Source organism: Pelodiscus sinensis, chromosome 12 (genome assembly GCF_049634645.1).
Source record: "Pelodiscus sinensis isolate JC-2024 chromosome 12, ASM4963464v1, whole genome shotgun sequence".
In the NCBI taxonomy this organism is placed as follows: domain Eukaryota; kingdom Metazoa; phylum Chordata; order Testudines; family Trionychidae; genus Pelodiscus; species Pelodiscus sinensis.
Genome location: NC_134722.1, coordinates 44,085,879 through 44,101,172, shown reverse-complemented (window position 1 = coordinate 44,101,172; position 15,294 = coordinate 44,085,879). Strand labels below are relative to the sequence as shown.

Genomic DNA, 15,294 nt, shown 5'->3' with positions numbered 1-15,294 from the left:
TTCTGTGGGTCAGCAGCCCCAATCCAAAAAAGGTTCCCCACCCCTGATTTAAGGTGTTGCTAGTAATGTAGGTAAACTTTACAATTGTCAGATTCCTTCAAATTTCTGAGCCGGAAATGATTAATTCAAATTTAGCTTTTAAAGTCACTAGGGGGCAGTGCCCCCTGCTTGCTACACTCTCCAACACCCCTCTGGGGGTTGGCAGCCCCAACTGCCCCTCGGGAAGGGCCAGGCCGAGGCATGGCAGCTCTGGCCTGCCCTGGCTCTCTCCCTCTGTCTGCCTGACCTCCCTGAGGCCAGGCCAGTCCAGTCCCAGCTCCCCCTCTTCCCCCAGCTAGCAGGGGTTCGGCCAGACTCAGGCTGCTGCTCCAGCTGGCAGGGCTTGGGCTGGGCTGATGCTCTCCCTTCCCCCTGACCCCACGGCCAGGGAGGGTCCTAGCCCCCCGCCCCTGGCTCTTCCCCCCTGCCCCGAGGCTCCCCCAGCTCTTGCCCCCCTCCCCCCCGACCCCTTTCCCACCCACCCACTGGCCCTGGCTCTTCCCCGCCTACCCCGAGGCCCCCCGGCCCCTTTCCTACCCAGCCACTGACCCAGCTCTTCCCCCTTAACCCGAGCCCTGAGGCTGCTCCAGCCCAAAGGTCGCTCCAGCTCTTGCCCCTCCTTCCCCCCACCCCTGCTCTTGCCCTCCCACTGCAGCCCCTTCCCCACCACCACCGCTATCCAGCCCTGGTTCTTTCCTCCTCCCAGCCGCCAGGGTGGGGGGGCCAGAGCGAGTTTGCGCCCAGCTCTTCCCCTGGCCGTTGGCAGAGGGGCCTCTCCAGGGCTTCGCAGGCCCTGCATGCTCTTCCCCCTGGCTGCCTGGGGGGCCTCTCTGAGAGGAAAAGGGGAGGAGGGAGGTGCTGTGGGATGCAAAGTGACGTGATGACCTCACTCTGTTGTCCCACGGGGGGGAAAAATAGGGAGAGAGAGAGAGAGAGAGACTGTAAAACTAATTTAAATAAAAGCAGTAAGTCTTGCACTACTCAAAATGCTGTTAACCATTTTGAACTGTTTCCCCAATGTTATTCCAAAGTCAAATTTGGGGCCGGATCCCAAGTTATGCTGAGCATCCATAACTTCCTGACTTTCCTGAGAATCTAGGATGCCCAGCAACTCACAATCAATTAATTAGTAAGTAATTAATGTAACAGAAATAGCAAGGGTGCTTCTTCCTGCCAAAAACTAAAACACAACCCCCCACACAACCCTCCCTTCCCCCCCAAATTAGATTTGACATTGAATTTCTGTCCTCAGCCCAGCAATTTCTCATCTACCTCCATGCTTTCAGAACATATGTATCCAATTTGAGTTTGTATGTCTCAATAGTGACAGAGCTGATGACTTACTGGGGGCGGGGCAAGGGGCGGGGCAAAGCTCAAAAAACGAGCAGTAGGAGTTAGAAAGAGAATTTGGACTGATGGTCAGACGTTATTTATGCTTTAACTCCCACATGTTTTCTATACTTAGCCCTGCTTCGACGATTCAAGTTTCATCCCGTTTTGGGCAATACAAAAAGTTCCTAATTTTCAAGCTGCTCTGCACAGGCGGACCCCAATGCACCAACAGTGCTCTGACCAGGCAGTGCATTTGCAGGATTTGGCCCAAAGTCTACCTACACTTGAAGAGGCATTTCCTGGGATCCTTGAGATTAGGGTATACGTCTTACAGCCCTAGAGATAATTTGTACTTATCTTTTAAAAGTGAGAGCAACACTGCAGTTTAAACTATGAGAGGTTTCATATTCCTTTGTAGCTGAAAACTGAAGTGAGAGTCCCACTAATAAATCCTGGACCAGACAACAAAATTTATCTGGCCTTCAAGACAAGCAAATAATCCTGCATTTGCTCTTAGATGTGCAGTTCTCCACCAATCCCTTTTGGGCCAAAAATGGAACCCCCAAAGTAGAACCCTGCCCTGGACTTACCACGCAGCCGCCCCGCTCTCTGGATAGCTTGATTTACAGCTTTAAGATTATTTAACAGCTCGGTGTGATTAGTGCAACGAATTTTATATTCATTAAGTAAATCTCTGTTAAGATCGTAGAGTTCCATGTACCGTTTCTTCATATTTCTCCTGTGAAAATGAGCAATAGGGACAAGAGAAACTCAAGAGACAAGAAAACCAGGGGACAAATCATATTTTGTCAATATAAAAAAGCAACAATATTTTAAAAACTTGAAAAACAACAAATAGTCTAGCAGCATCTTAAAGAATAACAAAACATGATGGTATCATGAGCTTTTGTGGGCATAACCCGCTTCTTCAGGTGAATGGAGTTATTAAAGATCCAGTTCCAAAATAGAAAGGGGACGGGGAGGAGAAGGAAGGGAAAAAGGGGGGAAATAGTCAATTAGAGTTTTCATGTTACATGATGCTGAGAGAGAAGATGCAAATATGCCAACGTCTTTATGGCTGACTTTAAACAAAATTTCCTCAGCTCTCGCCCTCTGGTACCTTACTCTACATTGACGACATTTTCATCATATGGACCCACGGGAAAGAGATCCTCGAAGAATTTCACAAGGATTTCAACAATTTCCATCCCACCATCAACCTCAGCCTGGATCAGTCCACATGAGAGATCTACTTCCTTGACACTAGAGTACAATTACATAAGGGACACATTTCCACCACCTTATACTGGAAAACTACTGACTGCTACACTTACCTTCATGCCTCCAGCTTCCATCCAAGACACATTTCTCAATCTATTGTTTACAGCCAGGCCCTAAGATACAACCGGATTTGCTCCAATCCCACAGACAGACACAAACTCCTACAGGATCTATATAGAGCATTCTTAAAACTGAAATACCCACCCGGAGAAGTGAAAAAACAGTGCGACAGAGCCAGAAGAGTACCCAGACATGAACTACTCCAGGACAATTTCCACTCCACCATCAACCTCAGCCTGGACCAGTCTACACAAGAGATCCACTTCCTGAACACTACGGTGCAAATAAGTGATGGTCACAAACACCATCATATACTGAAAACCTACTGACTGCTATGCCTACCTTCATGTCTCCAGCTTCCATCCTGGACACACCACACGATCCATTGTCTACAGCCAAGCACTAAGGTACAGCTGCATTTGCTCCAACCCCTCAGACAGAGACAAACACCTACAAGAGCTTCACCATGCATTCTTGAAACTACAGTACCCGCGCAAAGAAGTGAAAAAACAGATTAACAGAGCCAGATATGTACCCAGAAGCCTTCAACTACAAGACAAGCCCAACAAAGAAACCAACATAATACCACTGGTCATCACCTACAGTCCTCAGCTAAAATCTCTCCAATACATCATCAGTGATCTACAACCCATCCTGGACAATGATCCCTCACTCTGACAGACCTTGGGAAGTAGGCCAGTCCTCATCCACAGACAGCCCGCCAACCTGAAGCAAATTCTCACCAACAACTATACACCGCACCACAGTAACTAACTCAGGAACCAATCCATGCAACAAACCTCAGTGCCAACTCTACCCACATATCTACACTAGCAACACCATCACAGGACCTAACCAGATCAGCCACACCATCACGTGTTCATTCACCTGCACATCTACCAATGAAATATACGCCATCATGTGCCAGCAATGTCCCTCGGCCAAACTGGACAGTCCCTACATTAAAGAATAAATGGACACAAATCAGATATCAGGAATGGTAATATACCGAAACCTGTAGGGGAACACTTCAATCTCCCTGGACACACAATAGCAGATTTAAAGGTAGCCATCCTGCAACAAAAGAACTTCAAGAACAGACTTCACAGAGAAACTGCTGAGCTACAGTTTATCTGCAATTTTGACACCATCAGGTTAGGATTAAACAAAGACTGTGAATGGCTAGCCAAGAACAAAAGCAGTTTCTCCTCTCTTGGTGTTCACACCTCCACTTCAGCTGCTAGAAATGGGCCTCATGCTTCCTGACTGAATTTACCTAATTTTCTCTAGCCTTATTCTTGATTGGTACTAATTTCTTATGCCTATATATTTATACCTGCCTCTGGAATTTCCACTACATGCATCTGACGAAGTGAGTCTTTGCCCACGAAAGCTTGTGCTCCAATAAATTTGTTAGTCTATAAGGTGCCACAGGACTCCTCATCGCTTTTGCAGATTCAGCCTAACACGACTACCCCTCTGATACTCCAAGACAGGCCAAGAAGAGAAAACAACAGAACACCACTTGTCATCAGCTAAAAGCCCACAACTTAAACCCCTCCAACATATTATCAAGAATCTACAAACTATCCTGGAAAATGACCCCTCACTCTCACAGGCCTTGAGGGACAGACCAGTCCTCACTTACAGATAACCCCCTAAACCTCAAACAAATTCTTTCTAGTAACCATACAGCACACCTCCACCATACTCATCCAGAAACCCACCCCTGCAATCAGTCCCAATGCCAACTCTGTCCACGCATCTACACAAGCGATTTCATCACTGGACCCAACCACATCAGCCACAACATCAGGAGCTCATATAACTGCACATCAATTCATGTGATCTATGCCATCAAATGCCAGCAATGCCCTTCTGCCAAGTATATTGGCCATACTGGACAGTGTCTATGGGAAAGAATTAACGGACACAAAGCAGATATCCGAAAAGGCAACACGCAGAAACCTGTTGGAGAACACTTTAACATGCCCGAGCACTCATCAATGGATCTCAAAGTCACCCTGTTGTTTCAGGCCAATTCCACAAGCCAAATACACAGGGAAGCCTTGGAACTTAACTTCATTTACAGGTTTGGGACCCATCACAAAGGTATGAATAAAGACATTACCTGGCTAGCACACTACCTTCAACATCCTAATGACTTAAAAAACCAAACAGTGGGTACTTAAGAAGAATTTGCACCTTTTCTATCAGCTTCATGTAACATGAATACTCTATTTTCCTCCTTTTCCTTTCCTTCTCTCCCTCCCATTCCCTATTTATTTTGGAACTGGACCTTTAATAACACCATTCATCTGAAGAAGTGGGTTGTGCCCACAAAAGTTCATGATCCCATCTACATGTTTTGTTAGTGTTTAAGGTGCTGCTGGACTATTCGTTGTTTTTTAAGTTTCTCCATTTACAGACTAACTTGGCTACCCCCCGAAGCGCCAGAAAAATTTAAGTTACTCAATATATTTATTCTATTCTCTCACTCTTTTGCACATGCCTCCCACAAAAAGCATTTTGCTTCTCAATACTGGATTAAGGATTGGGAGCTCTGAGAAAAGGAGTTAGTTTCCCCAGAAGACAGTCTTGCTGATCATTAACTGCATTAGATCCCTGGACTTCTTGCAATAAACAGTCATGATATTGACACTAGCCCTTAGCTTCAGGGAGACAGAGCTGTTCAAAGCAAGAGATTAATGCCCTGAAACACAAATAAGACCAAACCCTAACTCAACTTGTTACTCAGAGTCCTTCCCACCTCCGCCCAGAGTCCTGCCCTGCCCAGCTATGTGCCCTTCCTCTTGACACAACAGACTTCCTTTGGCCTAGCAGAGAACTAACAGCACTACTTCATAGCCAGGGGTGATGCATGGGAGGAGGGTCACAAAGAGTCACGTGCCCCCCATGACATGGGGGAAGGGGCAAGGGGCCAGCAGCTGGATTGGGGCCAGGCAACAACCCTGGGCCACTTTGGGGGATCCTACAGGGCTGGGGGGGGCGCCTAGAGGACTAGTGGGGGACCTTGCAGCAATAGTAGAGGGTTGGGCCTGCCCCCACACTCACCAATACCAGCAGAAAGCGCAGTGACCCTGCCCCGGCCGACTAGTTGGGTGTCTCTGCTTTGCACCACCACCAGTAAGTGGGGGGGAAGGGCGCTGACCCCTGCAGCCGGTGCCAGGTCTGCTGCTAGTGGCGTGTCGCTTGGGGGAAGGAGTGGAATGGAGGCAGGGGCAGAGCAGAGATAGGAGCTTGGGTAAGAGGTGGAATGGGGACATGGTAGTGGCATACCGGGGGGAGCAGGGGCAGGGGCTTGGAGGAGTGGGGGTGGCGTGAAAAGTCACAAAGCCTGGGGGTATTGTCCCAGGCCCTGCACCACTCTAGGGGTGACCCTCCCCGGGGCTAAGTGTGGTGCAGGGAGGAGTCACATGAAGGCCGGTCACGTGGCCAGTGCTCCCCTTGTGTCCACCCCCAGTAGTCGGCACTGTTCAGAGTTGATTCACATTGAGTCTTCACCACATTCTACCTGAGACATCCACCTGCTGGTTCTCAACTAAAGAACAGGTCAAGAATAGGCTCATGTGTCAATAATACACACCTAGACTGAACAAAGCCTAGATCCATGCAACTGTTTCTATCTACAGGTGCTCTTCTCTACCATAAAGCAATGACTGGCCACCAGACACAGAGAATGAGAGAGAAATGCAATGGCTGCTCACATGTCTCCCATGAGGCGCGAATCTTCGGCTCGAACCAACATACTACGGATAAGGTTAGAGTGGTCTGCCATATCGGCAGTGAGTTTCTGATGGACTGTATGATATTCATCCACCTATCAAGAAAAAAAAGGCAACCAGGCACTTTGTAAAGTCTATGGGCAGCTGAGACTGTTTAGGTTTGCAAGATGGAGACTGCACTTATTTAATAGGGAACAGCTTCCTATTCCTACGCCTGGAAGAGAAAGGCTAGGTCAGGCTTTCAGGACCTATTGACCTCCCAGGTTCACTCAGGCACGATCCAAACCACCCACCATCAAACCATCCAAACCGTTAAGGGCTCTGACTCTCCTGGCTAGAGTAACAATATGGGAGAATTGTCCTAATCATCAACAGCCAGGAGGGGTCTTGGATAACAAAGACTTTAGGAAAAGAGAGGCTGTCACTCTCTCCTTAATTCAGAGCACACTGCTAGTCATGGCTGCAGGTTTAAATGGCAGAAAGCCACAGAAAGTTTAGATATAGAGAGAAAGAAAAGTCACAAGATCTTGAAGCCACCAACCACCACCAAATCAACTGCCATTTAGACACGCTTGGTGCCCACTCACCTTAACTAGCACTTTCCGCAACTCCTCAAAGTACGCAGGGAAATCCGCTTCCACCTGCAAGTCTTCAATTGCCAAGAAGGAGGCCATTGACTGGATAATGTCACCGGCTAGATCTATGTCGTCTGTGCTGATGGAAATCTAACAGGTATGAAAATGATACATTTCAAGTTTCCTCCCACTTCAAAATTCTCCTTCCATGGCCATGAAATAGGACCCAATTTGCAGCATATTCAACCTAATGCTCAAAGTAGTTAATACTATCAAAATGCAAGATTTTCACAGGAAGGCCTGATAATGCACTTGGCTAGAGTTAAGCACAGTGGGTGAGGGCTGAAGTCAATGGGAATCTTTTCACTGACTTCAGGAGACTCAGACTCAGGACCAAAAGAAGAAATAAATCACTATGCAGAGGGCCAGCACAAGGATCAGGCATTAGTTACATCCCACCTAAGCTCTTAAAACAGTGCAGAGGCACTATGCTGCCTCTCCACATTGAGGTGACATTCTCCTTATAAAAGACTGCATCAAAACACTGAAGGATCGCCATGCTATCTTGTCCATATCAATGGCTGGGCTTGGAATTTTACTCCCAGATAGAAAAATGGGCACAAACTACCACTGAAGAAGAATGAAATATGCCATTGCAGACAATATCCTACCTAAAACACGAACATTTCATCTGCCTGTCAAGTCACATAAAACAATGAGACACTTTGATGCCATGATAATCAGAGAATCCTAGGACTAGAAGGGATCTCAAGAGGTTATCTAGACCAGTTCCCTGCACCCCTGGTCGGACTGAATATTACAATACTTAGCTGGACAGAAATAGCAAAAAGCTAGTGACCAGGACATGTTAATGGCTTGGTCCCACCTCTGCTTTGTACACTGGCTCCCTGTCCAGTTTCCCACTTGGGCATTTCCTCCCAGTTTCTCTGCTCTTTAATAAGATTAGAACTAAACATAGCAGAATAAGAGTAAAAATTACCTCCCCACTGGGTTTGATTTTTATGCACAGCTGTCCTGCATCACGCAGGGAAGTGAAACAGACTTGAAAAGGTGCACTTTGGAGTTCTGCATCCTCTGGTAACAAAAAGCTCTGGTTCAACCACATAACAACCTAGAAAAATAAACTTTTATCATTACCCTTGACATGGAGAAACTGTCTGGAATATATTTGCTCTAGTGGGCATTTGGAAATACCTTTGACAAGAGCTGCAGTACACCCTGGTCACTGCATATTGTGAACATGTGCACAATCCTGCTCTGCACAGTGAAATCAAGTGTTGTTAGAAAACGGAACCCAACTGGAAGCTTATTGTGATCATAGCTCTCCCACTGGACACAACAGAATGTCTCATGATTATTTTTGCTCTCCCGCTTGGTGATATGGGGAAAATTTGTGATGCTGTAAGGGGGGACTGTTCAAAGCACGGTTTTGTAGAATATTATGAATAAGAGAATCAAGTAAAAAAGTCATGTAAGCCCTCTCGGGCAGAGACCATCCTTTTGTTCTGAGTCTTTACATCACCTAGCACATTGAGTCCATGACCAGGGTACTCAGGCACTACACTAGTACAAATAATATATAAGAAGAAATTGACAGAGGAAGGATTGTTAAGTGATTAAAACAGCAGCTAGGAGTTGGATGTCCAGGGTTCAAATTCCCACTCTGTCACATACTTCCTGTGTGATCTTGGACAAACCACTTAGCCTCTCTGTGACACCAGGTCCCCATCTGAAAAATGGGAACAACAACACTGTCCTACCTCACTGGAGTGAGATGAGAATAAGTACATTACAGCTTGTGAGATGCTCACATGCTATAGTAACAGAAGCCACAGAAGTATCCAAGATAGATGGTACTCAGAGGGGAAAGGCCAAAACATTTTCCTTGGAGAAGAGTATTTTTATATCTGATCAATCTGCCATCAGTCACCCCAGTGAGAAATACTTTTGTTCTGGCAATTTCCTTGCAACAAACGTTATGTATGCACAGCTGAGCCTCCCTAAGCCACTCCCCAAAACTGGCCAAGTCTCAGCCCAGACTATAGTGAGTTGCTATTCCAGAAAATTTCCAAGATACACAGAACATTTACTGATCAGAAGGGTAGCCGTGTTAGTCTGTGACTTTAAACACAACAAATGGTCCTGTAGCACATTAGAAACTAACCAAACTATACAGAACCATGAGCTTTCGTGCAGACATATCCAGCCCACTTAATTTGCCTCATTAACACAGGCCCTACAATTGACAGGTACTTTTTCTGCTGTTAAATCTCTCTCTTGGTTTCTGTTATATCCACTCAAATTAATCTGAGGAAGTGGGTTTTGCCCACAAAAGCTCATTATTCTATATATTTTGGTTATTCTCTATCGTGCCACAGAACTACTGATCCATTATGAATTTGAACTGAATTGAACCCAGGAAGTAAGATGAATTACCTTGGTATTTTATTGCACTTTTCCTTTCTCCATTTCCTAATTTACAAAATGTATTCATTCACCATGGGGCCCATCTATCAGTGTGAGCTAGGCAAGTTCTACTAGATAAAGTACACTGAAGGAACAAATAAGTACCAGAGGGGTAGCCATGTTAGTCTGCATCTGCAAAAGCGACAAGGAGCTGTGGCACCTTATAGACTAAGAGAAGTACCAGAACTTCTGATCTTACGTAGCTAATACCTGCAGATGTATAGAAACTCTGGGAATATTTCAACTATGCCAGCATTTTAAAAAGAAACATGAACTCAAGCTGTAAGCTGTTCCTATTAAACTCAGACTCTTATTGATAGTAGTGGAGTATATTACATTATTTCCCTTTGCTTTGGAAATTCTCAAGTTAATTGTGCACTCTCCACCTTACACAAAAGCAGCAACTATGCTCAGAACTAGAAAATAAGATGCAGAGCATAAACTCACCCTTTGCACCCTCTCACTGATTGTTAAGTTAACAAAACTTAGAGGTTCTGGGGCAGAGTCAGGACTGCTCAAGGCATACATTGAAAACCGGGGGAGCTGTCTTGTCAGTTCATATACATGAAACTGTGTGCTGGAAGGAATTCAAAGGAAAAAGAGACAGAAAAATTTACAAACAGACCAGTGATTCATCTATTGTACTCTTATGTTAACAAATTTAGGATGATTCACCACAATCCCTGCAATAAATATAACATTCACTAGGACAATACAAAGAAAACATAAAATTTAAATAAAATGTCTCCAAAGAACAATTAAGACTCCAACTATGCCTTATGCAAGGGGTCTCAAACTCACGGACCAAGGGCCACCTACGGGCCAGAACATATTTGCAATTGGGCCTGGGAGACCCAGCAGCAGGGGGCAAGGAGGCTGTGCCTATCCTGGACTCCCAAACCCCTCCTCTACCCACCTTCTCCCACTCATTGCACCCCCACCCACTAAGGGACGCAGCCGTGGGGATTACCAGGGTCCCTGGCACAGGACCGCAGGAGCAGTTGGACCCCCCCCTCCCCCCCCCCCACACACACACCACTGTTAATATTTGTTTCCCTTCGAGTCTGGACCTTGACTGTATCCTTGACCAAGAAATTTGGACATAGACAAAAAGTAATTGACTATCCCAAGATGCACCTTCCCAACTGGATAGTGAACCATGATAACTAATCTTTGAGAATGGTCTTTGAAACAGTTGGGTATCCACTTTATAATACTTTCATCTAGACCACGTTTTCCTAATTTGCTAATATTTCCCATATTCCACTAGCACCCAAGCCTGGTCCCACAGTTGACAATGGCAAACCTGCTGTGGACTATCAAGGGAACAAAAGCACAATCCTTACAGACTGAAGGACATAGCACTTCTATTTTCAAACATGCAGAGCATCCACAGCTTCAACGGACGTCCATGGAAGCTGCAGGTGTTCATTCAGCACCTCTGAAAATCAGGCTCCTTATTTGCATTTTTTAAAAAGCATTTCAGTTCCCCTTTAAATCAGAGTCAGAATGCAAAGGACCTAGGTCCAATGGAATTAACAACCGTTCTTGTCACAGACCTTCTACAAAGTACAGGCATAGAAAGCTATGTCACAGCTATGTTTCACACGGAACGCTGCCGGTGTTGGAAATGGGGCTTGAGGCTGTACTATACCACAAACCTTACCTGTTTCTGTAACCCACAAAAGCTTTGATGTGCAAATCGACTGGGACATCTTTGGAAGGGGTGAGTGGCACCTGAATGCGCCCCGAGAGGTTTTGGAGACTCGGATGAACCACATGGCTCTCACCTTCAAATATCCCTTCAGCAAAGATCAGCACGGCTCGGATGACTGTGTCTTAGGGAAGGGGAAACATGGGTTATTAATTAATACTTCTCCACTGGCAATAACTGCACCACTTTCAGAAGTGGGGGAGGGCGTTCTGGAGAGCAGGTTAGGAGAGGCTGGATTACAGACATTTAGTCAGTGCTGAGGCCCCGATTCAGTAGCTGCACGCTCAGCCTCAGGTTCACACACACTGCACCGTTCTTTAGCCACACCTACTGGTGACATGAGGAAGGTTATACAGAGCACTGAGTGACTTGCTTCAGGGGGTAGCCGAGTTAGTCTATGTAGAAAAAAACAACAAATGGTCTGGTAGCACTTTATAGACTAACAAAACATGTAGATGGTATCATGAGCTTTCATGGGCACAGCCCACTTCTTCAGATGACCAGAGTACTGAGTTTAGTATGTGCAGACCCAAAATAAATAGCAGAGAAGGGGAGGGAGGGAAGAAAAAAAAAGGAGAGGGGTGGGAGACAATCTTCAAATACTTACCGATTCCCTCTAGCTATCTGTCTCCCATCCACCCCCCGCCCCCACCCCCCGCTATTTATTTTGGGTCTGCACATCCTAAACTCAAAATTCGGGTCATATGAAGAAGTGGGCTGTGCCCACAAAAACTCATGATCCCATCTACATGATTTACTTCACCTCACATAACAATTGCATGGAAGAAGGAACAAGCCTTAAGGATCTAATGACTTTCAGAGACTATGGTGATGAGGGTCACAGAAGAACCTATTCAGATTGATGGATTCAAAACTCTGTGAAAAGAAGACACCCAGACTGAGGAAACTGAGAACAACAGACAGTCTAGGGGACAAGGAAACTACTGGCTAAAGGTACCAAAACATGTGAGATTACAAAAACCACTATCAGCAGCTGCATATTATTTCTCACCATTAGATGTAGAAATACACAACTCCACATGGGCAGGCTGGCTGTCAGAGCCCAGGTTCACTGACAGGGCTGTCTGGAGTTGGGTGTTAGCTGGAATCACTCCCCTCTGCCCATCAGCTTCCTTCACCTGAGCACTCAATTCAACCTGCTGCAAAACACACACATCTAGCTCAGCAGGACAAAAGCAGAGTTTTCATTAAAATAGTTCTCCACCAAGAGCCCTCCACCTGGATGGGATCTATTACAGTAGCCTTCATACATCTTAAACAGCCGTGAAGAATGTTTCGATTAGAGTTCTCCTCAAACAATCCTGGCTGAATCTGACTTATACAGTGCCTTGTAGCCAACCGAGATTCACTTTATAGACCCAGATTTAGAAAAACGTAAGAGGGGTTACTTGGGACAACCCTAAACTTTAAGCACATATAGAAGTCCAATGGGACATCAGCACATACTAATATATACTGCTGAATCCAGGCCTTAACCATTAGACCTACAGCAGGGGTGGGTCTTACCTTGTAACTGTTGTTTTTTGAGATGTGTTGCTCATGTCCATTCCAGTTAGGTGTGTGCGCACCGCGTGCATGGATTCCGGAGCTTTTTTCCCCTTAGCACTACCCGTCGGGCCAGCTAGGGAGCAACCCTGCAGTGGCCCTGCTATATCGGTGCACATATACCCCTGCTGACCCTTCACCCCCTCAGTTCCCTCTTGCCGGATACTTACGATGCACGGAGGTGGGTTGGATGTGGAATGGACATGAGCAACACATCTCGAAGAACAACAGTTACAAGGTAAGTTGATAGAAATGTAGCCATGTTAGTCTGGGGTAGCTGAAACAAAGTACAGGATTATGTAGCACTTTAAAGACTAACAAGATGGTTTATTAGATGATGAGCTTTCGTGGGCCAGACCCACTTCCTCAAATCAAATAGTGGAAGAAAATTGTCACAACCATATATACCAAAGGATACAATTTTAAAAAATGAACAAATATGAAAAGGACAAATCAAATTTCAGAACAGAAGGGGGATGGGGGGAGTGGGAAAAAGGTAAATGTCTGTGAGCTAATGATATTAGAGGTGATAATTGGGGAAGCTATCTTTGTAATGGGTAAGATAATTAGATTCTTTATTCAGACTCAGGTGTTAAGTGTCGAATTTAAGCATAAATAACAGTTTTGAACCTCTGAGTTCTTCGACACTTATGTGTAACCTGCGTTCGCCAGGGCACTGCATACCTTGGGTCCTGAGGTTCAAGAGATAGGCTCCCCATCTGACATATGATGCATCCATCACCAGTTGTGCTGATGGGGTTTGTCTGGCAAACAGGACTCCGTGGCACACCACCTGTTCCTGGAGACACCAATCCAGAGACTGGAGGACGTCCTCCGGTATCGTGAGGAGCTCGTCCAGTGGTGCATGGGCTGGGTTGTGAACCAAGGCTAGCCACACTTGGAGGTGCCGTAAGTGCAGCCTCACATGCTGTACTACAAAGGTACATGCTGCCTCGTGACCTAAGAGTCTCATGCACATGTGGGCCATTGTGAGAAGCACAGCTGTGAGGCCCTCTATTACCACTCTGATGGTCATGAACCTGGCTCTGGGGAGGGATGCCCTTGCAACTGTGGAGTCCAGGTGTGCTCCAATGAAGTCCAACGTTTGCGTGGGGTTGAGTGAGGATTTCTCCTCATTTATGAGAAGACCCAGCTTGCAGAATAGGTCCCTGATAAATTCTGTGTGCGCCATAACTTGACTTCTGGATGATCCCCTGATCAACCAGTCATTGAGGTAAGGGAACACTTGGATCCTGTGCCACTTCAGGAATGTGGCCACAACCACCACACATTTGGTAAATACCCTCGGAGCCATACAGAGGCCGAATGGTAGGACCGTGAGCTGAAAGTAGCGTTTGCCCACAAGGAATCTGGGAAATTTCCTGTGGGCCGGGATGATCGAAATATGGAAATAAACATCCTTCAAGTCGAGGGCAGTGTACCAGTCTCCTTTTTCCAGGGATGGAATGATGGAGGCAAGGGTCACCATTCTGAATCTTACATTCCTCACGAAGGAGTTTAGATTCCTTAGGTCCAGAATGGGACAAAGACCTCCCTTGGACTGGGGGATCAGACAATATTGGGAGTAAAACCCCTTCCCTTCGAAACCTGTTGAAACAGGCTCTATGGCCCCCAAAGCCAGAAGAGCCGATACCTACTGCTTTTGAGCAGGATCTTGTGAGGGGGTCCATGAAGAGGAACGAGGAGAGAGGGTGAGTGGGCGGATGGGACAGGAAGGGAATAGCATATCCCTTTTCAACCAGGCCAAGTACCCAACGATTCAAAGTAATTTTGGACCAGGCCAGGAGGAAATGGGAAAGCCAGGACCCAAAGGGTGGGGTTATAGTGGAGGCTGAGATGCAGTGCTCAAGTGTGTTTTCAAAATGATGCCTTCAGTTGCTGGTTTGAGGGTTGAGTCAATCCTCTTTCCGAATCCTACCTAGACCTCCCACACCTATTTCTGTTAGTGTAGCCAATGAAGTTGCATCCTCTCCTCCTACCTCGGTCTGGTCTGAAGGGCTGTTGGAAGGGCTTCTAGGCAGTTCTAGGGGATAGAGGCCTACATTGGGGGGCCAGGGCATGAATCCCCAGAAATTTGAGTGGCCCTAGAATCTTTCAAACTCTGCAACCGTGAGTTGGTTTGCTCTAAAAATAGCCCCATGCCCTCAAAGGGTAGGTCCTACAAAGTATCAGGAGGTATCCCCAATACCTGAAGCCAAGCACTGTGCCTCATGACCACCTCCATGGCCATCATGTGAGCTACGGAATCAGCGACATCCAGTGCAGCCGGAAGCGCCATGCGGGATAACACTCTACCCTCTTCTAGCAAGGCCCCAAATTCTTGTCTCTCCTGGGGGAGGTGATCCCTAAATTTATCCATTGCCAAGAGCGTGTTATATGCGTATCTGCTTAGCACAACCTGTTAGTTTGCAATGAGGAGTTGGAGCCTCCCCCACCACATTGTGTAGGCTTTCCTGCCCAGCAAATCCAATTT

The 15,294-nt window shown here is 46.3% G+C and overlaps 1 protein-coding gene across 4 annotated transcripts in view; it reads right to left on the bottom strand.

The window, feature by feature from the left end:
- The window catches only part of BBS2 (Bardet-Biedl syndrome 2), a 43,835-nt gene that overhangs the window by 824 nt on the left and 27,717 nt on the right, over positions 1–15,294 (bottom strand). For all 4 annotated transcript variants that reach the window (XM_075940396.1, XM_075940394.1, XM_075940395.1 and 1 more), the window contains 7 exons: positions 12,247–12,394; positions 11,187–11,358; positions 9,968–10,097; positions 8,034–8,165; positions 7,046–7,183; positions 6,441–6,553; positions 1,962–2,110 (listed from right to left, as the gene is read on the bottom strand). In XM_075940396.1, coding sequence (XP_075796511.1) covers positions 1,962–2,110; positions 6,441–6,553; positions 7,046–7,183; positions 8,034–8,165; positions 9,968–10,097; positions 11,187–11,358; positions 12,247–12,394 — 982 coding nt within the window. The remainder of the gene's footprint in view (positions 1–1,961; positions 2,111–6,440; positions 6,554–7,045; positions 7,184–8,033; positions 8,166–9,967; positions 10,098–11,186; positions 11,359–12,246; positions 12,395–15,294) is intronic.